Source organism: Ceratotherium simum, chromosome 18, assembly GCF_057802395.1.
Source record: "Ceratotherium simum simum isolate JZ-2026a chromosome 18, ASM5780239v1, whole genome shotgun sequence".
Classification (NCBI taxonomy): Eukaryota; Metazoa; Chordata; class Mammalia; order Perissodactyla; family Rhinocerotidae; genus Ceratotherium; species Ceratotherium simum.
Genome location: NC_141917.1, coordinates 57,291,980 through 57,316,893, shown reverse-complemented (window position 1 = coordinate 57,316,893; position 24,914 = coordinate 57,291,980). Strand labels below are relative to the sequence as shown.

The window sequence follows — 24,914 nt, the reverse complement described above, 5'->3', positions numbered from 1 at the left end:
GGTCACAGTCATAGGTTCTAGGGTCAGGACTCAGACACATCTTCTGGGGGCCACTGTCCACCCCGCTACGCGGGGAGTGGGGCCTGGCCCAGGGCAGAGCCGGGAGAGCGGGAGGAGGTGACTGCACTGGTCCAGTTGTGTGCAGTGGGGGCCAGGCTGGGCTGCTGAGATGGTCAGATTCCGGAGAGTCTGCACTGGAGAAAGTCGCTTGTTCAACCCATCCCTGAGGACCTCCTGGGCGCCACACCCCATCTGGGCTTGGAGGACAGCATGGTCACCGTGACATGCTGTGAACACGTCAGATGCTTTTCCTGTCCTGTGGAGCCCACAGCCTAATGAGGGAGAAGGACAGCTGAGAAGGAAATGAGGAAATAATAAAGCATCAGAAAGTGACAAGAAGAAGAGCGTGGGGGGAGGGGCGGGGACAGTGGGTGGCTACTTCAGCCAGAGTGGTCTCAGCAGGGCACCCTGCACAAGTGGTCAGACAAGAAGGAGCCAACCTTGTAAAGACCTGGGGGAAGGAAGAGTGTCCAGGCAGAGGGAACAGCAGGTGCAAAGCAGAGGCAGGCCCCTGCTGGGCAGAGTACCGATGGATCCTTCTTATTCAAGCCTTCTTCTCGGCCAGGCACTTGATACACTTGGGCGCTGTCACGCTGAGAATGGCACCGATCCCCCATTGACAGACGGGTCACTGCTCTGGGCCCCGCTTCCTGTTCGTGAGTAGCGCAGGGGCGGTACCGATGCCTCGTGTAGCTGGAGACACCTTGGGGTCAGTAGGCTCAGCCTCCTGGTGTTCCAGGTAAGGAGGCCCAGAGAGGGCTGTGTCTGCCCAGGCCCCACAGCTGGTAGGCGGTGGAGTGGAATTTGAACTCCAGGCCACTTTCCCTTCCCCTGGGCTGTGTCGGGGCTCCCTGCTCCTGCCGGGGGGGCACTCGAGCAGTCGGTGTTTGCATGAGGCCCTCAGATGACGCCCTGCCCCCTCCCCTGGACCTTCCCCGGGACTTCCTGGGCTGACCCCTGCTCTCGGGACTTGCTTGTTCCTCTCTCTTCCTTGCAGGGTGGGTATGAATCAGGTTGCTGGGCAGATAAAATGCTAATTCACTTCAGATTTCTTACTGACTGCGTGCCTCTGTGGGGAGAGGATAGCAACAGAGTTTACTGAGAACCTAGGACGTGCCAGGCCCCATCCTCCAAAATCTGCGTCCACCTCTTTTGTCCCTACAGTGACCTAGGAGGTGCAGGATTTTATTGTCCCCATTTACCATGAGGCCCAGAGAGGGAAGTACCTGCCCACAGCTGCCGTGTGAGTGTCCTGGGGCTGCCACAACAAATTATCATAAACTTGATGGCTTAAAATAACGGGCACTTGTTGTCTCACGGTTCTGGAGCCCAGAAGCCCGAAATCCACGTGTTGGTAGGGCATGCTCCTTCTGGAGGTTCTGGGGGAGGACCCTTCTTGGCCTCTTCCAGTTTCTGGGGGCTCCAGGCGTTCCTTGGCTTGTGGCTGCGTCCCCAGTCTCTGCCTCTGTCTCCACGTGGCCTTCCCCTCTATGTCTCTGTGTCTCCTCTTCTCACAAAGTCACTGTCGGTGGACTGAGGGCCCACCCGGGGAATCAGGATGACCTCATCGCCTGCTTACCTTAATTACATCTGCAGAGACCCTGTTTCCAAATAAGGTCCCAGTCTGTGGTTCCGGGGGAACATGAGTTTTTGGGGACACTCTTCAACAGCTGCAGTCACGCAGGCAGAGGGGGCTGGGCTGCGACTGAGCCAGCCTGTGAGACACCAGCGTCGTCCTCACTTTCCAGGCCCCGTGCTTGGTGCCGGAACTGCAGCCCTGGACGCGACAGACAGACAGATGGGGAGCCTGCTCGCCTGGACACAGACAGCAAGTCCAGGAAACACTGAAGGCAGACCGCCGTTTGGATTGTGAGGCTCGCTCTGAAGGGGTGAAATGGGCCGGAGGGCATCAGTCCCCACGGCTGCGGACGAGCTGCCCAGAGCCTGGGGGCAAAGCAATGGCCACTGTCACCTCCAGGGGCTTCTGAGGGTCAGGAGTTCAGATGTCGCCACCTTGTCTCTGCTCTGCCGTGTCTGGGGCGTCAGCTGCAAGACGCAAAATCTGGGACGAGAATCACCTGAAGTCTCGTTCCCTCGACGTGTTGCCAGAACAGTCGTATGTGCCTCTCCACGTGGTCTGGGCCTCCTTACAGGCCGGCGCTGGGTTCCAGGGCCAGTGTCCGGAGAGCACGAGCAGGCCTGCGTGCCAGGGAGGGGTGTAGCCTCTTCGTGCTCCAGTCCCCAAGGTCACACAGCGTCACTCCTGCCACTTTCTCTTCCTTAGAAGCGAGTCCCCGAGTCTGCCCACACTCAAGGGGGGAATCGAACCCACTTTGAAGGGAGGACCGTCAGAGAGTTTGCAGGCGTATTTTAAAACAGTCCCAGTGATCCAAACTGGGCGGAGCTGGGAGGGCCTCTCTCAGCAGGCGACAGTGGAGCTGAGAGGTGAAGGATAAGAAGGAGGCCATGAGGGGCCTGGGGCAGTGGAACTTCATGGGCAAAGGCCCTGGGGCAGGAACCTTTGCTGTGCTGAAGATGTGGGAAGGAGGTGAGAGCAAGCTAGGGGAATGGAGGGTGAGGAGGCAGGCAGATGATGGGGCCAGGCCGTGCAGGGCCTCACGGGCCACAGAGATGGGAAACAGTGGGAACCTTCAGAGGGTTAACACATTATTTTTGGGGGTCCGTCCCGGTGGTGCAAGCGGTTAAGTGCGCGCTCTGCTGCGGCGGCCCAGGGTTCGCCAGTTCGGATCCCAGGCGCGCACTAACGCACTGCTTGTCAGGCCATGCTGTGGCGGCGTCCCATATAAAGCGGAGGAAGATGGGCACGGATGTTAGCTCAGGGCCAGTCTTCCTCAGCAAAAAGAGGAGCATTGGCAGATGTTAGCTCAGGGCCAATCTGCCTCACCAAAAAACAAAAACAAAAACATTATTTTTTGAAGAACATTTTATTATGGCAATTTCTAAGCCTACAGAAGCAGAGAGAACGTAACGAGCCCATGTGCCCGTCTCCCAGCCTCCATGAGCGCACGCATGTCTCCTCGTGTCCACCCACTCCCTCCTCTGTCTGACCCCATGGCACATCCCTTCTTCTGTTGGTTTTCCAGAGTGTATTTCTGGGAGCCAAGGACTCCCCTTTTCAACTTTGCTGTAATACAGTCTTCATGGGTTTCGTTCATTCACTCATTTTTACTGTAGTAAAATACACGTAATATAAAATTTATCATTAGTGGCATTGAGTACATTCACAATGTTGTGCAACCATCTCCTCCGTCTAGGTCCAGAACATTCCATCACCCTAAAAGGAAACTCCGTCCCCATGAGCAGTCACTCCCCATCCCCCTCCCCCAGCCCCTGGCACCCACCAATCCGCTCTGTCTTCAGGGGTTGTTTTTGAGGTGTAATTTACATAGAATAAAATGCACCCGATCTAAGTGTACAGTTGGGCTTCTGACAAACATCCACACCCAGGTGACCACGACCATCAAGATACAGAACCTTCCCGTCTCCCCAGAAGACCCCTCCTGCCCGTTAGCTGTCAGCATGCCGCCCTTGCCCCTGTGATCGGACTTCTCACCCGGATCAGGGTCACCTGTACACAGTGGGTGCTCGCCCTTGGGGGGATGAATGGAAGAGTGTGCCTCTGTGCCGGGCTCTGGGCCAGGGGCGTGGACACAGGCCTCCGGCCTCTGTGTACCAAGCGCCCACCACGTGCTGGGCTCCTGGTCAGATGCGGAGGACGTTGCCTCTCCCAGGCGCTCTCCCCTGGCCGCTGCACACGGAGGCTCTGACCTCTCTGATTGGAAGCGGTGGTTTACGTGGAGCTCGTCAGCTACCCCGAGTAACAGGGTGGCACCCGGAGGGGCCTCGTGGGCGAGGCCGCCAGGACTCCTTGTCCTCGCTCCTCACGTCTGTCCCTGTGCCTGGCCCCTCCGCAGGGCGGCCTTGCCCCGAGACCCTGCCCATGTGTGGCTGCCCCCGCTCTCGGCAAGCATCCGGGCAGGCCTGGGCAGTGCTCCCTCGGGCTGCAGGGGTCAGGCCTGGTCCGGGAGCCCCAGACAGCTCTCTCTCCCTCCAAGACTGTCCATGGGGTTCACTGCACGTCCTCCACTGCTGTCCCTCCAGGGCCTAGAATGAGACAGACGTGAGTCCCCTTCCACCCAGAGCAGGGAGAGAGCCCAGGGGCGATACAGTAACTGAGTAAACTGCATATGGCGTTTGAAGGCCATGAGTGCCGAGGTGAGAAAAACAAAGCAGGGACCAAAGAGGGGAGGGCAGGAGGTGGTGCAGGAGCAGACTTGGGTCCAGGAATGGCCACCTGAGAGGGCTGCAGTTGAGGCAAGACCTGACGGAGGTGGGAGAGGAGCCATGTGGATGTGGGGGGAAGAGTGGTCTAGGCAGAGGGCACAGCCTGTGCAAAGGCCCTGAGGTGGGAGCATGCTGGATGTGTTCAGGGAACAGCGAGGAGGCCCACGTGGCTAGAGTGAGGGAGTGAGGGGGAGGATGGAGAGGGAGATGGATTGGGGGGAAGATGAAGGGGGTGGAGGGTCTGTCCTGGTCACCGCTGGGTCTCACCTAGCATGGGCCTGGCACACAGTAGGTGCTCACCGTTTGGGGGATGAATGGAAGAGTCTGTGCCTATGTGCTGGCTGCTTGGGAGGGAAGGCACATGGGGCTGCAGGTTCAGGGGCGTGGACACAGTCACCTGCTCTCTGTGTACCGAGCGCCCATTACATGCCAGGCTCCTCGACCGACACAGATGTCACTTCCCCGGGCGCTCACAGCCCAGGGGGGAGCGGACCCATGACTGGGTGGCTTTGCACAGGGTCTTTGATGGGGGAGTATAGGCAGGCAGGGAGGGCTCCCGGGGTGGACAAGGGAACATTCCCTGAGCCCAGACCCATTTGTGGGAATCTCTGCTGTAATGGGGGAGCAGTGAGCACGGTACAGCCTGCCGATCCCTGGAAGGCTTCCTGGAGGAGGTGGTGAGGAGGCTGGGAGGACCCCAGGGAATGGCCAGGCATGGGGGGCTACACATAGCTCAGTGTGCTGGCAGGTGGCATGTGTGAGGGTGCTAAAGTTGAGTGGGGTCCAAAGGGCCACAGAGCCCTGGTCCCTTCCTGGGGGCAGCTGGAGGGCATTCCCGGGGCCCCCAGGGTAAGCGGCTTGACCCAAGCAGGAAGTCTCATAAACCTCATCAGAACCCTGACCCCTTGTTTTTAAAACCTCTAGGTGTAGGCAGCTGTGTGGACCCCGTCCATCCTCTCCTCTGACAGACTCTGCCTGCCCACCCAGGACCTCGCCACCCTCTTGTCCGATCCCCACCACACTGCCTCTGCTCTGCTTCTTAAATGCTCCCTGTTCCCCAGGCCCATCCCCACCCCAGGGCGTTTGCACTGGCTGTGCCCCTGGCTTCACACCCACGGCCACTCCGTTTTGCTTTCTGAGGCCCTGCTCAGACTTGACCTGCCTGCCTCTCTGGAGGGCCTTCCCTGCCCCCGCCCCGGCCCATGTCACTGTGACTGCATTGCCCATCAGGGCCTTGTCACCATTCAGTACCTCCCTCACGCTCGTTCATGTACATGGAGGGGGTCTCTCTCCTGGGAGGACTGTGAGCCCCTGGGTGGTGGATCTGGTCATCTTTGAGCCAAGACCCAACACATAGTAGGTGCTGGTCCACACTGGCTGCCTGCATGCATGAAGGAGGGAGGGAACGAGTGAATGTCAGTGCTGAGGTCTGCTGGGGACTGTCGAGTCCAGGGCTGTGAGGAAGCCACTGCAGGAAATCAAGGAGGCACAGGGGAGGCAGCAGCGGGTGGGGGGTGGGGGTGGGCAAAGGATGGGTTTGATAACAAGTGGTCACTGAAACTGTTGGGACACGGTGGCCAGCTGAGGCCGAAGTGGGGCAGAGTTGAGACCATGCGAGGTCAGGGCAGAGCCAGCTGCTGTGACAAACAGGCCCCCGCTTGTCAGTGCATCCCCCAGCACTAGGTTACCTCTCAGAGCCAGGGGCTGGCATGCAGGGCAGGGAGCCAGATGAGCAGGGAGACTTCGCATTGCTTGAGCTCCTGCACCGAGATACCCTGGATTTCTTGGTTCTGTGATCTCAAGCAATTTTTGTTGGCTTCAAACAGCAAGAAAAGTTCTTGTCTCACTCATCTAACAGCCTGGTGTCAGTGGCGGCTGCTCACCTGCACAGTCATTCAGGGACCTGGCTCCTTCCACAGGGTTCTGCTGCCCCCTACGGCCTCCGATGCCCTTGCATCCACTGGCAGGTGGGGCAGGGGAGTGAGACACCTGCCACCAGGGCCTCTCACCAGCAGGTCTCCTGGTCCCCCCTGGGGCAGAGGCAGCCCCTCCCCTGGGCCGGGGGGCGCATGTGCTGGACGGTTCAGCCATCTGTGCCTAGTGCCATCCAGTGACCTGGGGGTGGGGCAGCCGCGCAGCTCAGGGCCGGACCCTGGGGCCTGTCGGGGTAGGCAGAGCACGAGGCGTCCGGGCTGGAGGCGGTAGGGGGTCAGGGTAGAGCGGTCGGGACATCCCAGGAGAGAGAAACAAGGATAGGACAGGGCCCTGGCTCCCTCAGAGTCGCCGAGCAAACTGGGGTGGAGGACAGGGTGACTGCTTTACAGTGTGTAGCCTGGCCGGTTGGTAAATGGCCCTTTGCCCTTAGTGCCCCGAGAGACCCAGCAACCAAAAGGTCCTCCTGGAACCCTCGCCGCCCGGGGGGTGCAGGGACCTTTTCCTCCGCCTTCTCCAGATGGGGATGCCGAGGCTTGGGGCGGTCTCCAGGAGGCCGGGCAGGGCGCCCGGTGACGCCGTCCCCTCCATCCCCTCCTCAGCGGCCTCTCCGTGCTGATCCGCGTGCGCCTGGAACTGCGGCGGCACCAGCGTGCCTGCCACACCATCCCGCGGATCTTCCAGGTGGTGGCACGGCGGCAGCCCGAGCGCCTGGCCCTGGTGGATGCGGCCAGTGGGGCGAGCTGGACCTTCGCGCAGCTGGACGCCTACTCCAACGCCGTGGCCAACCTCTTCCGCCAGCTGGGCTTTGTGCCGGGTGACGTGGTGGCCATCTTCCTGGAGGGCAGGCCTGAGTTTGTGGGGCTGTGGCTGGGCCTGGCCAAGGCGGGCGTGGAGGCCGCGCTGCTCAACGTTAACCTGCGGCGCGAGCCCCTGGCCTTCTGCCTGGGCGCCTCGGGTGCCAAGGCCCTGGTCTTCGGAGGGGAGCTGACGGCGGGTGAGGTGGGGTGCGGGCATCGTCTCGGGGGGGCCTGGGGCTGCCGGGGGCAGGGAGGTGGTGACCCTAGGCCTGGGGGGCTGCCTGTCCGTGACCATGCGCTATGCTTCGGGCCGCAGCGGTGGCCGAGGTCAGTGGACAGCTGGGGAAGAGCCTGCTCAAGTTCTGCTCTGGAGACTTGGGGCCTGAGGGTGTCTTGCCAGACACCCAGCTCCTGGACCCGCTGCTGAAGGAGGCCTCCACAGCCCCTCTGGCACAGCCCCCCTGCAAGGGCATGGACGGTGAGTCCAGGGTGGCCCGCCCCCCGCCCTCGCCAGTCCCACCCGTCCAGCCCCCAGTCCCCAACCCTCGCGTCTCCTGCAGACCGACTCTTCTACATCTACACGTCAGGGACCACGGGGCTGCCCAAGGCCGCCATCGTCGTGCACAGCAGGTGAGGGGCCCATGGGCATTGCCCCCAGCCCTGGAGAGTGACTCCCGGTGGTCTCTACAGCCTGACCCCTTCCCACAGCTCCTGTTGGGGTCTTGTGGGCCTCCCGATCCCAGTCTGGTAAAACCCCAGCCCATCTCAGGACACAGTGCTGCCCTGTGCCCATCCTTGGCCTCCTGCTGCCCCCACTCCTGCCCCCAACGGCCTTGCTCCCCTCAGGGGCTACAGAAGGTTTAAAATCTTAAATCCCACCTCACCTGTGCCCAAACCGTCCTGTGCCCACCTTAGCCCTCAGAATAAAACCCACACTCTCGTTGTGTGGCCCCTGCCACGTCTCTGGTGCTGTTTTCCTCCTCTCCACCCCTCCTCCTTCCTCAAACCTGCCAGGTTCCTTCTGGCCTCAGGGCCTTTGCATGTGCTGTGCCCTCTGCTGGGCGCCCTTCCCTAGCTCGCCCCCACAGCTCCTTCTCACCATGTCTCAGCTCATGTGTCACCTCCCCAGACCAGATACCCTAACCTCCCTGGCTGTGTCACTTTCAGCCCCTCTGTCCCTTCTCCCTGTTATAGTCCTCATGGCACCTAGTACCATCAACAGTTATTTTCGCTATCGGCTGCACGCTCCTCTCCCACCCGCAGCTGGCGCTGCCTGGGTCCCTGCTGTGTCCCCAGGTCCCAGCACGCGCCCCCCCATGCCCTCGGCGATGTAGGTGCCAGCCCTGTACCCCTGCTCCCGCAGGTTCTACCGCATGGCGGCATTCAGCCATCACGCCTACAGCATGCGGCCGGCGGACGTGCTCTACGACTGCCTGCCGCTTTACCACTCGGCAGGTGGGTGGGCGCTCCGGCGAGGGGGTGGGGTGGGGGGGCCTGGAGTCCCCAGGACCCCTCACCGAGCCGCCCTCTGCAGGCAACATCGTCGGTGTGGGCCAGTGCCTCATCTATGGGCTCACCGTCGTCCTCCGCAAGAAGTTCTCGGCCAGCCGCTTCTGGGACGACTGCGTCCAGCACAACTGCACGGTCAGCCTCCCCCCGCCCCAGCCCCACAGCGCCTGCTGTGGGCGGGGACAAACCTTCCACGTGTGCACTCATTGGATCCTGTTACCTGCTTGGGAGGGGGCAGAGGCGGCACATCCATTTTGTGGGTGGGGACACTGGGGCTTGGGGTGCAGCTGGGATTGTGCACAGGCGGCCTGAGCCCCCGAAGTCCTGTGCCCCGAGGGTTTTCTCTGCTGGTGGCTGCAGGGACGCAGAGGAGTGGGTGTGGTCGGCACCGGGGCGGGTTAAGCCCACAAGGCGCCCCTAGGGCTTCCCGGTGGGGAGCGGATGCACGGAGTGGAGCCCATCCACTGTCCTGGAGAGCAGGCCGGGGAAGGCTGGGAACACAGTGCTAGCGCCTGCCTGCAGAAGAGCAGGGCTGTGGAGGGCAGAGAACGGGCTGTGTCCAGGGACTGGCACGTGGGCAGGTGGGGCCAGAGAAGTCCAGCCGCCTGCCCGGGTCACACAGCCACGCGGGCCGGGCCCTGGGCATCCTAGGGCGCCTCTTGGGGTGAAGACGGTGCTCTGCTCCACTTTTGTGGATTTCTGTTTTGCTGGGAGGGGTCTTGGGGAAAATCGCTAATTTGAATCTTGAAATGCAAAACAGTCTGGCTTTTTTAACTTAATTATTGAGAGTTGCAAACGTACATAAACGTGGACAGAAAGTATAGGGGTCGCCGAGCACCCGTCACTGGCCCCAGGAGCCATCAGACACCCAGTCCTGCCCCCCGCATCCTTCCTTCTGCATCGTGGTGAGGCAGCCCCCAGACAGCAGTGTTTCCTGCATAGGTGTTTCAGGAAAACTGAAAGATGAGGACTGGTTTTTTTCTTTTAATTGAGATAAAATTCATGTAACGTAAGATTAGCCATTTTAAAGTGAACAGTTCAGTGGCATCTAGCACATTCACAATGTTGTGCAACCACCACCTCTATCTAGTTCCAGAACATTTCAACACCCCAGAGGGAAACCCCATCCCCATGAGCAGTGAGCAGTCCCTCCCCATCCCCCACCCCCAGCCCCTGGCACCCACTAATCTGCTTTCTGTCTCTGGGTTTGCCTGTTCTGGACGTTTCATAGACATAGAATATGTGACTTTTTGTGTCTGTCTGTGAGGACTGGTTTCAAAATAAAAGAATTCAAAGCAGAGTCTCAAATTGATATTTGCACACCCATGTTCGTTGCAGCATTATTTACAGTAGCTAAAACGTGGAAGCAACCCAAGTGTCCATCGATTGATGAATGGATAAACACAACGGGGTCCATCCGTACTGTGGAATATCATTCAGCCTTAAAAAGGAAGGAACTTCTGACACGTGTGACAACATGGATGAACCTTGAGCACACTGTGCTCAGTGAAATAGGCCAGTCACCAAAGGACAGATACTGTGTGATTCCACTTATATAGGTCCCTAGAGGAGTCAGATTCACAGAGACAGAAAGTAGGATGGAGGGTGCCAGGGGCTGGGGCAGGGGGAGTGAGTGTTTAATGGGACAGAGTTTCAGTTTGGGAAGAACAAGTTCTGGAGGTGGATGGTGCAGATGGCCGCACACCAGTGTGAATGTGCTTAATGCCCCTGAACTGTGCACTTACAAATGGTTAATATGGTAAATTGTATGTTATATGTATTTTAACATAATAAAAAAAAGAAACAACAAAACCATAACCCTAGTACCACCCTCACAGCCCAAAAGTGACAGCGATTGCTCGGCGTCATCAAGAACCTGGGCAGTGACCCAGTCCCGTGTCTCACCATGTCAAAAATGTGTTTTTTCCTTTGCTTCTATAATCTAAAAAACCAATAGAGAGATAAGACCCACACATTGTGGCTGGTGGATGTGCCTTATCAGCATCCTTTTGTCTGCAGGCGCCCCTTGTGTCTCTGTCTCGCCTCTCTCTTGATTTGTTGTGGAGGAGATGGTGGTGTGTGTCCTGCAGTGCTTTGCCGGGTTGGGTATTGCGGAGCACCCCTTCACGCGCTCCTCCGTCTCTGGGGTCTTCTGTACGTGGGGAGCCGGGTCCAGCACAGCGTTTCTCAGCCACGGCGCTGAGGACATCTGGGGCCGGATCACTTGCCGTGGGGGCCGACCTGGGCACCACAGGGTGTTGAGCAGCGTGCGTGGCCTCAAACCACTAGATGCCGCTATCACCCCACCTTCCAACTCGGACAGCTAAAATGTGTCCAGACATTGCCAAGTGTTCCTGGGGGACAGAACCACCGTGGTTGAGAACTCCTAGTCTAGATATTTGATCAGCTTCAAATTCAACTTTTTTGGCAAGGATTCTTTGTGGGCTGTGCTGTGTGCTCCCACTGGGAGTCCCGTGGTGTCTGGCAGTCCCTCTCTCTCTGTCCTTCACACACCACTTTGCCTCGGGTGCTGTTCCCTGTCTCCGGGCTCCTGATGATTCATTCTGTTTCCTAGAAGCAGAATTTCTGTGTCCAAGAGAAGGCACGCAGTAAACAATGAGATGCTGTTTAAGGAATGGAGGACGGGCTCCTCCAAGGTCGAGTTTAACAAGGATGCCGAGAACACACGAGATGCACTTGGTTCCGATTCCCGCCTCATGGCCGTGGGATGGGGAGACTGCTGGGCTGCTGTTTCTTTTGCAGCGGCCTCAGGCCCTGGCCCGCAGTCTAGCCATCCTCCCGGGAGGTGGCAGATGGGCACACAACTGGCGACTCAGCCCATCCTCATCCGTGGGCACCTTTGTCTTCCCACACCCACTCGAGTGTGTGCGCTCGGGGTGCACCCTGACAGGGGAGTCGTAGTGGGCATCCTGGTCGCTGATCTGCTCCCAGCTCCTGTCCAGGTGTGGCCCTGCAGACTGGATGTCATGGCACGGGGCACCCGGTGTCTGCCTGTCTCAGCTGACCCAAGTTGTCTTCCCCTCAGCCCTGGGTCTGTCTGAGGGTCCAGGCCAGAGGTAAAGTTCAGCTGTTTGCTCTCAGTGTGTGGACGTGGCCACGGCAGCACCATTGTCACCATCAGCTGCCTTGGTCACAGGTAGGTTGTCCCTCTCCCGGTCTGATTTCTGAAGAGGACAGTGAGAGCTGTTCAGAGCATGGCTGGGACTACCTGGTGGCAGCCTGGAAAGTGGCTCTGTATTTAAGCAGGACTTTGTCAGTTGAAAGGAACCAAAACCCCAACCCCAACCTAAACCCTGACTTTCCTAAAGAAAGGGATTTATTAGCTCATGGAACTGAGGAGGCCACACAGTGACAGCTTCAGGCATAGCTTGATCCAGGTGGGCCTCAAGCTCTCTCTATTTCTTGTTTTCTTCCTTTCTCAGTGGGCAGCTTCCTCCCTACCTCTGCCTCTCTAGGAAGGTTTCCAGCAGCTCTAGTAGAGAAAGAGTCTCTCTTCCTACTAGTCCATCAAAAGTCCCAGGGCTGATTCTCATTGGCCTAGCTCTAGTCACATGGTCATCCTTGAATGAAGGATGAGTGGCTGGGAATGGACTGGGTTTATTGGCCAGGCTGTGTCACGTGTTCTGTCTTGGAGATAAGATGGGCTGGACCACACCCAAGGCATCTGGGGTGGGGGTGGGGGTCCTGGAGGCAGAGGGAGAGAACTTACCACCACCCAGTTCTGATCTTGCCCCACCCTGGGCTTACCTCCTCGCCAGTAGACAGTGATCTGGGTAGGCTGCTCCCCGTCTCTGGGTCTCAGGGCCTCCATCTCCAACATGCAGTGTTGGGAGGATTCAACAGATGAGTCAACATGCAGAGTTGGGAGGATTCAACAGATGAGTTCTGTGCTTGGTGGGGGTAGGGGTGGGAGTTTGTACGTTTGTTTATTCATCAGATACTGAGCAAGTGCCTGCTCAGAGAACACCTCTCAGCGAGACCTGAGGGCCCAGCTACATCCAGGGGAAGAGTGTTCTAGGCAGAGGGCACAGCATGTGCAAAGGCCCTGAGGAGGAGCTGGGTGTGGCAGAGCTGAGTGAGCGTGAGAGATGGAGGGAGAGGCAGTGAGGGCAGGGGCCAGATGGAGTTGGCCCCAGGCAGAGATGTGTCCTTCCTCCTGTGAGTGAGGGGAGCTGGGAGCACTCTGAAGCTGTGATGATCAACATGTCAGTTAATTCTGAGCATGTAACTGCTTCACTCCGGCTCTGGGGCCAGGATGCCCAGATTCAGATGGAATTCTACCACTTATCAGCCCAGGTCCAGTTTACTTACTGTCTGTGAGCCTCAGTTTCCCCATCTGTAAAATGGGGAGGGTAATCATTCAGAAGCCAGCCCAGTGAGGAGGACTCAAGGGCACCTGAGGTGTCCTGGAGATGACCCCAGGGCGTTGGCGCCGTGAGACCGGGAGGGAAGGAGCCCTGCAGGAGGCGCCACTGAACAGGTGACTCTGTGGGCCACTGGCCTCAGTCCCTCTGCGGACCTCGGGGAGGCGCCCTAGAGCACGCTCCTGAGAGCGGTGCCCGCCCCGGGGCGGCGCGGTGGGCGGCCTGGGCTGCGTGGCCCAGGCTCTGGGCTGAGGGTCGCCTTCCTGCCCTGCGTGCGGCGCCCGCGATGTCCCCAGGGAGCGGCGTGGGGGGATCGAGGGACCGCGGAGGGGCGTGGGGGGTCCGATGCGTGCGCTCGAGGGAAGGCACTTCCAGGCCCCTCGCCAGGACTGAGCGAGCGGAGAGGAGTAAAGGGCCTGGCTGTTCCGCTGCCACCATCATCCGTAAGGCCGTTTGGTTCCTAGCGCCCAGTTCGGGGGCGACCCGGGGTCGGGCAGCCGCCACGCCGGCGGCCGCCCAGCGCCCGCTCCCCCCGCAGGTGGTGCAGTACATCGGGGAGATCTGCCGCTACCTGCTGAGGCAGCCGGTGCGCGAGGCGGAGGGGCGGCACCGTGTGCGCCTGGCCGTGGGCAACGGGCTGCGGCCGGCCATCTGGGAGGAGTTCGCGGAGCGCTTCGGCGTGCGCCACATCGGCGAGTTCTACGGCGCCACTGAGTGCAACTGCAGCATCGCCAACGTGGACGGGAAGGTGGGGGCGCCGGCTGGCCCGGGCGGGTCTCGGGCTGGAGGGCGCCTGGGGCAGGCGAGGGGTGCTCCCGGCACCCCGGGCGCGCGGGGACCCTCCTCCAGTATGCAGTTTGTCATGTGACTGTCACCCTTGAGTTCCAGTCCGCGGTAGCGCTGTGTGCCCCAGGCAAGTGCCTCGGCCTTTCTGAGCCTCAGTTTCCATCTTCAGAGGTTGCAAGGGAGAGCAGGGCTCTGCGGGACCCCAGGACGAGGTTGGGGTGCTCATCACTTCCTACTGAGCGAGCCAGGCAGGCTCCTTGGGCCTGAGTTTCCTCATTTATAGAAGGGGGTAACAGTTCATTGGGTTTGTTCTACTCACCCGACATCAAGAGGTCAGCACAGGGCCCCACCTTGGCAGGCTTTCCGCAGACAGATGCTTTCATGATTAGCAGTTGTTAGCATCTCCATTCTGCCTCTTCCTCCTGCCTCCTCATCAAGCCCCTGGCGCCCCACCACCCCGCCCGGGAGGGATAAGGACAATAATAACAGAGCAAGCGCGGGGGGCCGGGATTCTTTCTGTCTGGCAGGCTGCTGGGTCCCCAGCACCTGAGAACACGATGGCTCCAACTGTGTGTGTCAGTTGACCGGACAGCCCAGAGGACACTCGGGCCGTGCTAACAGGCTGCGCCGCAGCGGTGTGCCAACCCCAGACGGCAGCACTCGCCCAGTAGTCAGGCATTTCTGCTCCTGAGGCTGAGCCAGGCAGCGGGGCGCGCAGAGGCAGTGGGCAGAAGCTGTGCCAGAGTCCCCACTACCTGCCGCAGAGAGTTTTATGGACCAGGAAGTGGTGGGCGGCTGGGAAGGTGGGAGGCTGGGCATGAGGCCTGGTGGGGCAACTTGCACTTGATACCCCCCTTTTTCAGATCCCTCAAGGTCACAGAGTTGGGGTGACATTCAGGGTGCTCATTCCAGACCCTGGGGCAGGAAAGGCAAGGTGTCGGGGGTGGGGGAGGACGCTGGGCTGCCATGGGCTCTTTGCTGACTCAGTCTACCCCCATCCCAGGTCGGCTCCTGTGGCTTCAACAGCCGCATCCTGCCCCATGTGTACCCCATCCGGCTGGTGAAGGTCAATGAGGACACCATGGAACTCCTGCGGGATGCCCAGGGCCTCTGCATTCCGTGTCAGGCCGGTGAGTCGGGGCCCACCCAGTCCCCCAGGGCGCTGGGGCCTCTATCCCCTGCCTGCCCAGCGCAACCTGAGTGCAGCTTCCTCCCCAGGGGAGCCCGGCCTCCTTGTGGGCCAGATCAACCAGCAGGACCCACTGCGTCGATTCGATGGCTACATCAGCGAGAGCGCCACCAGCAAGAAGATCGCCCACAGCGTCTTCCAAAAGGGCGACAGCGCCTACCTCTCAGGTGTGCAGACCCTGGGGGCTGGCTGTAGGGATGGCAGGCTGCCGTCTCACCTCCTGCTCTCCCCTTCTCTGCTAGGTGACGTGTTGGTGATGGATGAGCTGGGCTACATGTACTTCCGGGACCGCAGTGGGGACACCTTCCGCTGGCGTGGGGAGAACGTCTCCACCACCGAGGTGGAGGGTGTGCTGAGCCGCCTGCTGGGCCAAACAGATGTGGCTGTGTATGGGGTGGCCGTGCCAGGCAAGCTGGGGCTGTGGGGGTGGTCTTAGGGTATGGCAGCCCCAGAGGAGCCCAGCCAGGAGGAGCTTGGAGGTACAGGTGCCCTTGGGCAGTGCACAACCTGGACAGCTGTACACGACAGCTTGGGTGGGAACACTGGATCCGGAGTCACCCCTCATGGGTGATGTTGAGCCTCGGTTTCCTCATCCAGAAAATGAGATTACAAAAGTGACTCTGAGGGGTCAGCCTGGTGGTGTAGCGGTTAAGGGCGCGTGCTCCATTGTGGCGGCCCAGGGGTTCACAGGTTCAGATCCCGGGTGCGCACCGACACCCTGCTTGTCAAGCCATGCTGTGGCAGCATCCCATATAAAGTAGAGGAAGATGGGCACAGATGTTAGCTCGGGGCTGATCTTTCTCAGTAAAAAAAAAAAGAGAGGAGAGTTGGCAACAGATGTTGCTCGGGGCTGGTCTTCCTCACACACACAAAAAAGCAAAAGCGACTCTGTCTCAGGGTTGCAGGGAGTGCAGCAGGAGCTCAATAAAATGCTTGCTGCTTCGGCAAGTGTTATCCCAGGTGGAAGGGACTGGAGGTCAGAGGCCAGGGGCCACTATTTGAGGGTGTGTCTGTTCCCACAGTGGGGTGAGTGGTGGGTGTTCTCAGCCGAGCCTCTGTCTCCAGGAGTAGAGGGCAGAGCAGGCATGGCAGCCATTGCGGACCCCCACGGTCAGCTGAGCCCCGATGCACTGTACCAGGAGCTACAGAAGGTGCTGGCGCCCTACGCCCGGCCCATCTTCCTCCGCCTCCTGCCCCAAGTGGACACCACGGGTGCGGCCCCCTGCCCCTCTGTTTGTCCGTCCATCCGTCTGTTGGTTCAGCAACCATTTACTTATTTGTCCTGCTTCTGGCTCCTGTGCCAAGTCTAACACTTGGTTTATGGCCAGCGGGCACTGTGGGCTCATGCAGGGCCCTTCTCTTGTTTTATTCATGCAGTTAGTTATTTCCATTCCTCACTCCCACCCCCACTAGGCATCCTGAAATGTGTGGTGTGTTTCTTCATTTTCTGTATTTTTCTGATGACTGGGTAGTTTGAGCAACTCATCTGGCACCTCTGAGGTTTCCTCTTCTGTAAATCACCTGTTCGTATCTTTCGCCCATCTTTGCATTGCCTCACTTTTTGATTTACAGGAGTTTGTAATAGTCTAGGTATTAATTCCTTAGTGGTTTCAGACATTGGAAGTCTCTTTTCCTATTTTGCAGTCTAACTTAGCTTTGTCCATGGCAGCCTTCATCCAAAAGAAACCTTTAATTTTGATGCAAATTTATCCTTTTTAAAAAAATTTTATGGTTTGTACTTTTGAAGTTTTGTTTTTTTATTTATTTTTTTTGTGAGGAAGATTACCCCTGAACTAACATCTGATGCCAATCTTCTTCTTTTTGCTGAGGAAGATTGGCCCTGGGGTAACATCCGTGCCCATCTTCCTCTACTTCATGTGGGGTGCCCCCACAGCATGGCTTGATAAGCGGTGCATAAGTCCACACGTGGGATCCAAACCTTCGAACTCAGGGCCACCAAAGCAGAGAGTGTGAACTTAACCACTACGCCACCGGGCTGGCCCCTGAAGTTTTGTCTTTTTAAAAAAACCTTCCCTGGGCCGGCCCCGTGGCTTAGTGGTTAAGTGTGCGCGCTCCACTACTGGCGGCCCGGGTTCGGATCCCGGGCGCGCACCTACGCACCACTTCTCCGGCCATGCTGAGGCCGCATCCCACATACAGCAACTAGAAGGATGTGCAGCTATGACATACAACTATATACCGGGTCTTTCGGGGGGGAGGGGGGGAAGGAGGAGGATTGGCAATAGATGTTAGCTCAGAGCCGGTCTTCCTCAGCAAAAAGAGGAGTCTTAGCATGGGCTGATCTTCCTCACCAAAAAAAAAAAAGAAAAAGAAAGAAAAAATAAAAAAAATTAAAACAAAACAAAATAAAACCTTCCCAGCTCTAGAGCACCCAGGTATCCTCCCTCGATTTTTTCTGCTAACCCTAACCCTTCGCCTTATCTTTCATAAAACTCTTCTTTAATTGTCCCCTGCAGGGAGTGCAAACTTTTTCTTAAAGACTCAGAGAGTAAATATTTTCAGTTTTGCAGGCCATACAGTCTCTCTTGCAACAACTCAGCTCTGCCATTGTAGTACAAAAGTAGCCATAGACAGTGTGTAAATGAATGGGTGTGGCTCTGTGCCAATGAAACTTTATTTACAAAAACAGGTAGTGGGCCAGATTTGGCCCTCAGGCCACATGTTGCTGACCCTTGACCTACTGTGCGACAGACCCAGCCCTGGTCTCCTTGGGGGTGGACAAGAGTTTCAGGCTGTGATGGGAGTGGTCAGGGAGACCTCCCTGAAGGAGGGGGCATGAAGCCAAGATCTGAAGGACAAGGGGGATCGGGCAGGCAAAATGGGGAGGAATGTTCCTGGCCGAGGGGATGGCCTGTGCAGAGGCCTGGAGGTGCAGCAGAGGATGGTGAGTTGAGGGTCCCCACCCTCAACCCCCCTCACATCCACCCCTACAGGCACCTTCAAGATCCAGAAGACGAGGCTGCAGCACGAGGGCTTCGACCCACGCCAGACCGCGGACCGCCTCTTCTTTCTGGACCTGAAGCAGGGCCACTACCTGCCCCTGGACCAGGGTGTCTACACCCGCATCTGCTCCGGTGCCTTCGCCCTCTGATTCTTCTCCTTTACCAGCCAGAGACCCCCAGCGAGGCCCGGAGAGCGAGGCGGCTTGAGGCAGACAGCCCTGCCCGGGGGCGGCCGAGCTGCACCAGGTGGGGCCGTCCTGGGGCCGAGAAACCGGAGCCTGGACTTCGGAGGAGTGGCGTCTCGCTCCCACCTTCACCCTCCTCTCCCCGGTGCCTGCGCTGCCCTCCTCCCGCTCCGCGTCTGTGCCAGTCTCTCCTCCCTGCTTCTCGGCCTCCCTCAGTCCCGCCGGCCCTCACCTCTTTCCGCTCCCTCCGTCTCTCCTCCTCCCGCCCTGTTCTCTCCTGCAAGGACAGAGTGGACATTTCCTGGGGTTGTGGCCTGTACAGGGCCAAGCTGCCCTCCGGCCTCCGTGAGTCATCCCCGCGGGGCCCTAGACCCAGAGTGGGGTCTCCCTCCCTCCCTCTCAGCTGTGCCTTAGCGAGCCCCACCTGGCCCAGGCTGCTGTCTCCAGGACATTGTAGCCTTGTCTGTGTGAACTCCAGGCAGGCCCTCTGGCTTCCCTGCTGAACGGAGGAGCCGGGGGTGGTCTGCCCGGCCCTCCTGGCTGCAGGGGGGCATTGGCAGGGGACCTCCAGGTCAGCTGGAAATCTCTCCCAGGCTGGGCCAATTGCCTTTTGCACTTCCCATCCCTGGTGGGTCTCCCCTGCTCTGCTTGCCTTTTCTGATGCCCCAGAAGCTTCCAGAATTGACTGGGACCATTTGGATGTCACCCCTGCCTGGGTGTCCACGTTCAGGTTTCTCCACGGAGCTCCTGCTGGAGGGCCCCAGAAGGCTGTGTTGGATGGCTGCTGGGCCCACTGCTCAGATGCTCAGCCCCGCACAGGACTCTTGGGTGTCCCCATCGGCGTGGCTGCTGGTGGACCCATGGGAGTGGCAGAAGTGGGGTGGGGGAGGTCTCCTGCCTGGAGTGGGGTCTGAGATGGCCTCTGCGGCCTTGGGGGTGCCAGCCTGTTGAATGTCCCCACTGGCCTTGCTAGTGACAGCTCAGACCCTGTGTTGGTGGTGACATCTCAGCCCTGTCAGGATGGCTCGGACATCCCCACTGGCTTTGTTGGTGGCTCATCCCAGACACCCATCGTTAGGGCGGGCCACCCAGCCCGCCCTTCCGCCTGGCACTGGACGAGCGGGGCCGGTAGCGAGTGCCCCTGCGCTGTTGCACATGGGCCTTTCCAAGCACCGAGGTTTCGTTTCCGACTTGAGGTTAAGAAATAAAGCTGCAGGGCCGGCCCCGTGGCTTAGCGGTTAAGTGAGCGCACTCTGCTGCTGGCGGCCTGGGTTCGGATCCCGGGCGCGCACCGACACACCGCTTCTCTGGACATGCTGGGGCCGCGTCCCACGTACAGCAACTAGAAGGATGTGCAGCTATGACAGACAGCTATCTACTGGGGCTTTGGGGGGAAAAGATAAATAAATAAAATCTTTAAAAACAAAAAGAAAAAGGCTGCAGTGCGTCGTTGTCTGTCCCGTGTGGCACGGAACCCTTTCTGAGTTGCAGAAGGCTGGGAACACATGCTCGCCTGACACAAGCAAGACACACTCGGCCTTCTCTTGCTGCCCCCTGTTGCCTGCTCCCCCGCCTGCAAGGCCTGGGGGCCAGGGCATGCCGGTTCCTGCTGCCTCCCTGTAGCCTCTGGGGCCTCCCAAAGCCCTGTGCCAGCCTCCGTGGTCCCAGAAGAGGGCCGGCCGGCCTGCCTGTGTTTCCGGCAGGTGCGCAGGATGGCCCAGAGGTGCCCTGGAACGTCTGGCTGCCCCAGGAAGGGTGCCCCTCTGCGTACGGGGCCAGCAGGTGTGGCCATAACTGGGTGAAAGCCTCTGGGCCCGCGAGGGTGACTGTCTGAGCTGGGATTCGAACCCAGGACATCAAGCTTTGGAATCTGTACTCTCAACTCCCACCTTGTGCTGTCCCCTCCTGAATTAAAATGTCTGTCTCCTCTGGTCTCCACTTCAGGAGACAGGAAGAAAGGCTTGTGATGACAGAACCTTTGCTGGAGGGGCACTGAGGGAGCAACCTTGGGGATGCGTGGGGGTGGACGAGGCCTTGGCCAGCTCAAGGATGGACGAACCATCCAGGTGTGGGGCTGGTCCTTGGACCCCCCAGTCTGCAAGGAGATGGATGCAGGGTGGAACATTAGAGATGCCTCAGGGCGGGGGAAGGATCTGCCAGTGGGGATGGAGCCCCCTGGTGTGCTGACAAAGGAAGTGCATCCTGGATGACATCCCTTCAGACGTCACAACCACCTTTGAAGGTGTCATCGTGGTCCCCGTTGTACAGATGAGGAAACTGAGGCACAGGGAGGGGGAATGAAGTCACGCCGGGGGCTTCTGGCAAGACAGTGGCCCAACGGGGACCTTTCTGTTCCAAAGCCTGCAACTCTGGCTGCAGCAGCCTAAGATGTTATCTCTGGGCTGGTGAGAAAATAATCCTGCTGACTCTAAGGATCAGGCTCGATCAGGCTCTGTATTTGTTTTTTATTTTTTTATTTTTTTATTTTTATTTTTTTTAAAGATTTTATTTATTTTATTTTTTGCCCCCAAAGCCCCAGTAGATAGTTGTATGCCATAGCTGCACACCCTTCTAGTTGCTGTATGTGGGACTCGGCCTCAGGATGGACAGAGAAGTGGTGCCTCGATGCGCACCCGGGATCCGAACCCGGGCCGCCAGCATCGCAGCGCGCGCACTTAACCACCAAGCCACAGGGCCGGCCCTGTATTTGTTTTTTAGATTGATTAATAGACTTTATTATTTTTTTTGTGTGTGAGGAAGATCAGCCCTGAGCTAACATCTGTGCTAATCCTCCTCTTTTTGCTGAGGAAGACCGGCTCTGAGCTAACCTCTATTGCCAATCCTCCTCCTTTTTTTTCCCCCCAAAGCCCCAGTAGATAGTTGTGTGTCATAGTTGCACATCCTTCTAGTTGCTGTATGTGGGATGCGGCCTCAGTGTGGCCGGAGAAGCGGTGCGTTGGTGCGCGCCCGGGATCCGAACCCGGGCCGCCAGTAGTGGAGCGCGCACTTAACCACTAAGCCACGGAGCCGGCCCAATAGACTTTATTTTTTAGAGCAGTTTTAGGTTTACAGAAAGATGAGTGGAAAGTACAGAGAGCTCCCGTCTACTCTCCCACCCCGCAGGCACCACTCTTTCCCCTCTTATTAACACCTTGCATCGGTGTGCTGCATTTGTTACAATTGATGAGCCGATGTGGATACATTATGATTAACTCAAGCCGCAGTCTCCTTTAGGGTTCACTCTTGGTGGTGTACATTCTGTGGGTTTCAACAAACGCATAATGACCTGTATCCGCCGGTCTGTTATCATACAGAATAGTTTCACTGCCCTAAAAGTCCCCTGTGCTCCATTACTTCATCCCTGCCCCCCAGCCCCTGGCCACCCCTGCTCTGTTTACTGTCCCCATAGTTTTGCCTTTTCCGGAATATCATACACTTGGAATCACACAATGTGTAGCCTTTTCAGACTGGCTTTTTTCACTTAGTGAGATGCAGTTAAGGTTCCTCCATGTCTTTTGGGGGCTTGGGAGCTCCGTGTTTTTTATTGCAGGTGAGAAGCTCTGGGACTTGTCCCCAGGGGCCCTCGGTAAGGCAGGGGGAAAGCTGGGATCAGAGGGCACTCTGCCCCGAGCCTTTCCTTTATGGAGGGGCTGGAAGGATGTACACAGAGGGGATGTGTTCCTGGGATGTGGGAAGAGAAACTCACCCCAGCCTGGCAGCGACGTGTGGGCCCTGAGAGGCAGGGCTGAGCAGTACCTGAGGGTTGAGGGAGAAGCAGCAGCTGCCAGAGGGGGCGTGAGAAGGAGCGAGACTTGGGGCGACCAGAGCCTTCCCAGGAGAGGCGACTGCAGGCTGAGTTCCTGCCCCACACCCTTTGAGGGTCGCCATCACTCCAGGGGAGAGGCCACGCTCTGGCCAGCACTGCCGTCCTGCAGGCTCTTTTCCTTCTCCCACAGATGGTCATTTCCAGCCTGTGTCTGGCTTCCTTGCCTTTGCCCCTGCTGTCTCTTGTGCCTGAACCACTGTTTTACCCTCTGTACCTGGCCAACTTCTACTGGTATATTTCTTAATTAAGGTATCATTCACATACCACAAAATTCTCCCTTTTAGATTGTACAATTTAGTGGCTTTTAAGTTGTGCAACTGTCACCTCTGTCTGGTTCTGAACATTTTCATCACCCCAAAAGGAAACTTGATACCCATTAGAAGTTGCTCCCCATTCCTCCTCCTTAGCTCTGACAACCACTAATCTGCTTCTGTACCTATGGATTTGCCTGTTCTGGACGTTTCAAATACATGGGATCATACACTGTGTGGCCTTTTGTATCGGGCTTCTTTCACTCAGCATGATGTTTTTAAGATTCATTCAGGTTGTAGTTCATTCCTTTTATGGCCAAATAATATTCCATTGTATGGATATACCACATTTTGTTTAACCATTCACCACCTGATGGCATTGAGTTATTTCCACTTTGTGGCTATTGTGACTATACTGCTGTGAATATTCATGTACAAGTCTTTGTGGGAACATATGCTTTTAATTCTCTTGGGTATAAACCTAGGCTTGGAAATGCTGGGTCATATGGTAACTGTATGTTTAATCTTTTGAGGAACTGCCAGACTGTTTTCCAGAGTGACTGCACCATTTTACCTTCCCACCAGCAGCAGTGTATGAGAGTTTGAACTTCCTGTCCCTGCCAGCACCTCTTATTGTCTCATTATAGTTGTTCTCGTGGGTGCAGTAGTATCTCATTATAGTTTGGATTTGCACTTCCCTGATGGCTAATGGGCAGGACAAATTTTTTTTTTTTAATTTTTTTGGTGAGCAAGATAGCCCTGAGCTAACATCCAATGCCAATCCTCCTCTCTCTCTCTTTTTTTTTTGCTGGGGAAAGTTGGCCCTGTGCTAACATCCACGTGCATCTTCCTCTATTGTATATGGGACGCCGCCACAGCATGGCCTGACAAGCAGTGTGTCGGTGCGTGCCTGGGATCTGAACCTGCGAACCCTGGGCCGCTGAAGCGCAGCGTGTGCACTTAACCACTTGTGCCAACGGGCTGGCCCCTGCAGGGCATCTTTTCATGTGCTTATTAGCCATTTGTATATCTTCTTTGGGGAAATGTCTATTCAGAACTGTTGCCCATTTAAAAATTGGGTTGTTGGGCCGGCCCCTGGCTCAGCGGTTAAGTGCACGCGCTCCGCTACTGGCGCCCTGGGTTCGGATCCCAGGCGCGCACCGACGCACCGCTCATCTGGCCATGCTGAGGCCACGCCCCACATACAGCAACTAGAAGGATGTGCAGCTATGACATACAACTATCTACTGGGGCTTTGGGGGAAAAAAAAAGTAGGAGGATTGGCAATAGATGTTAGTTCAGAGCCGGTCTTCCTCAGCAAAAAGAGGAGGATTAGCAGGGATGTTAGATCAGGGCTGATCTTCCTTACACACACACACAAAAATTGGGTTGTCTTTTTACTGAGTTTAAAGTGTTCTTAATATATTCCGTATTCTAGACCCTTACAAAACATATGATTTGCAAATTTCTCCTATTCTGTGGGGCGTCTTTTCACTTTCTTGATAGTATCTTTTGAAACATATAAGTTTTTGTTTTGATGAAGTGCAGCTGATCTGTCTTTTGTTCCTTGTGCTTTTGGTGTCATTGTCTCACCGAGCTCATAGATTCACACCTCTGTTTTCTAAGAGCTTTTTGGTTTTAGCTCTTACCTTTAGGTCTTTGATCCTAATTTTAATTTTTAATTTTTGTATATGGTGTAAGGTGGGGATCTGTATTAGTTTTATATGTAACAAATTACCACGAATTTACTGGCTTAAAATAACACCAATTTATCTTACAGTTCTGAAGGTCAGGAGTCAGAAGCAGATCTCACTTGGCTAAAATCAAGGTGTCTTGATTATTGTAGCTTTGTAGTAAGTTTGAAATCAGGAAGTGTAAGTCCTCCAATTTTGTTTGTTTTCAAGATTTGTTTTGGCTATTTGGGGCCCCTTGCAATTCCATATGAGTTTTAGGATCGGCTTGTCAATTTCTACAAAAATGGCAGTGGGAATCTTGACAGGGATGGTGTTGAACCTGTAGGCCAATTTGGGGAGTACTGCCATCTTAACAATATTAAATCTTCCAATCCGTGAACATGGGATGTCCTTCCACTTACTTGTATCATCTGTAAATTTTTTTCAGCAAAGTTTTATAGTTTTCAGTGTACAAGTCTTGCACTTCTTTTGTTATATTTATTCCTGAGTATTTTATTCTCTTTGATGCTATCGTAAATGGAATTTTCTTAATTTGCTACTGATTTTTTTGTGTGTGGGTGTGAGGAAGCGTGGCCCTGAGCTAACATCTGTTGCCAATCTTCCTCTTTTTGCTGAGGATGATTAGCCCTGAGCTAACATCTGTGCCCGACTTCTCTATTTTGTATATGGGACACCTCCACAGCATGGCTTGACAAGCAGTGCATTGGTCCACGGCCAGGATCTGAACTTGCAAACCCCTGGTGCTGAAGCAGAGCGCACGGACTTAACCACTACACCACCAGGCTGGCCCCCCAGCTACCGATTTTAAAGATGCATTATTTATGCAAGTTTTGTTGCACTTACTACTCTACTGAACTGTCTGGTCCGGAGAAGTGGTCCAGCCACCTAAGTCCACCAGGCCTTCCCCCGCTGCCAGCCCTCTCTGCCCATGCTATTCCCTGAATCTTCTCTCTTATCAGCCAAGGCCCACTTGCCTCAGTCTGGGAGCTTCTCCAGGCAAGGGACCGGATGGAGGATTCTCCGGGTCCT

General features: G+C 56.9%; 1 protein-coding gene across 7 annotated transcripts in view; it reads left to right on the top strand.

Moving 5' to 3' along the window:
* Window positions 1–19,879, top strand: part of SLC27A1 (solute carrier family 27 member 1) — a 35,797-nt gene extending 15,918 nt beyond the window's left edge. For 2 of the 7 annotated variants that reach the window (XM_087443589.1, XM_087443590.1), the window contains exons 3-13: window positions 6,900–7,294; window positions 7,414–7,575; window positions 7,658–7,727; window positions 8,461–8,552; window positions 8,632–8,741; window positions 13,530–13,739; window positions 14,781–14,907; window positions 14,996–15,133; window positions 15,209–15,373; window positions 16,032–16,178; window positions 17,921–19,771. In XM_087443589.1, coding sequence (XP_087299715.1) covers window positions 6,900–7,294; window positions 7,414–7,575; window positions 7,658–7,727; window positions 8,461–8,552; window positions 8,632–8,741; window positions 13,530–13,739; window positions 14,781–14,907; window positions 14,996–15,133; window positions 15,209–15,373; window positions 16,032–16,178; window positions 17,921–18,078 — 1,774 coding nt within the window. In that variant the 3' untranslated portion in view covers window positions 18,079–19,771. Of the gene's footprint in view, window positions 1–625; window positions 1,304–1,808; window positions 1,930–6,899; window positions 7,295–7,413; window positions 7,576–7,657; window positions 7,728–8,460; window positions 8,553–8,631; window positions 8,742–13,529; window positions 13,740–14,780; window positions 14,908–14,995; window positions 15,134–15,208; window positions 15,374–16,031; window positions 16,179–17,920 lie in introns of all 7 variants that reach the window. The other 5 variants (XM_087443591.1, XM_087443592.1, XM_087443593.1 and 2 more) reach the window with 5 other exon arrangements.
* The last annotated feature ends 5,035 nt before the right edge of the window (window positions 19,880–24,914 follow it).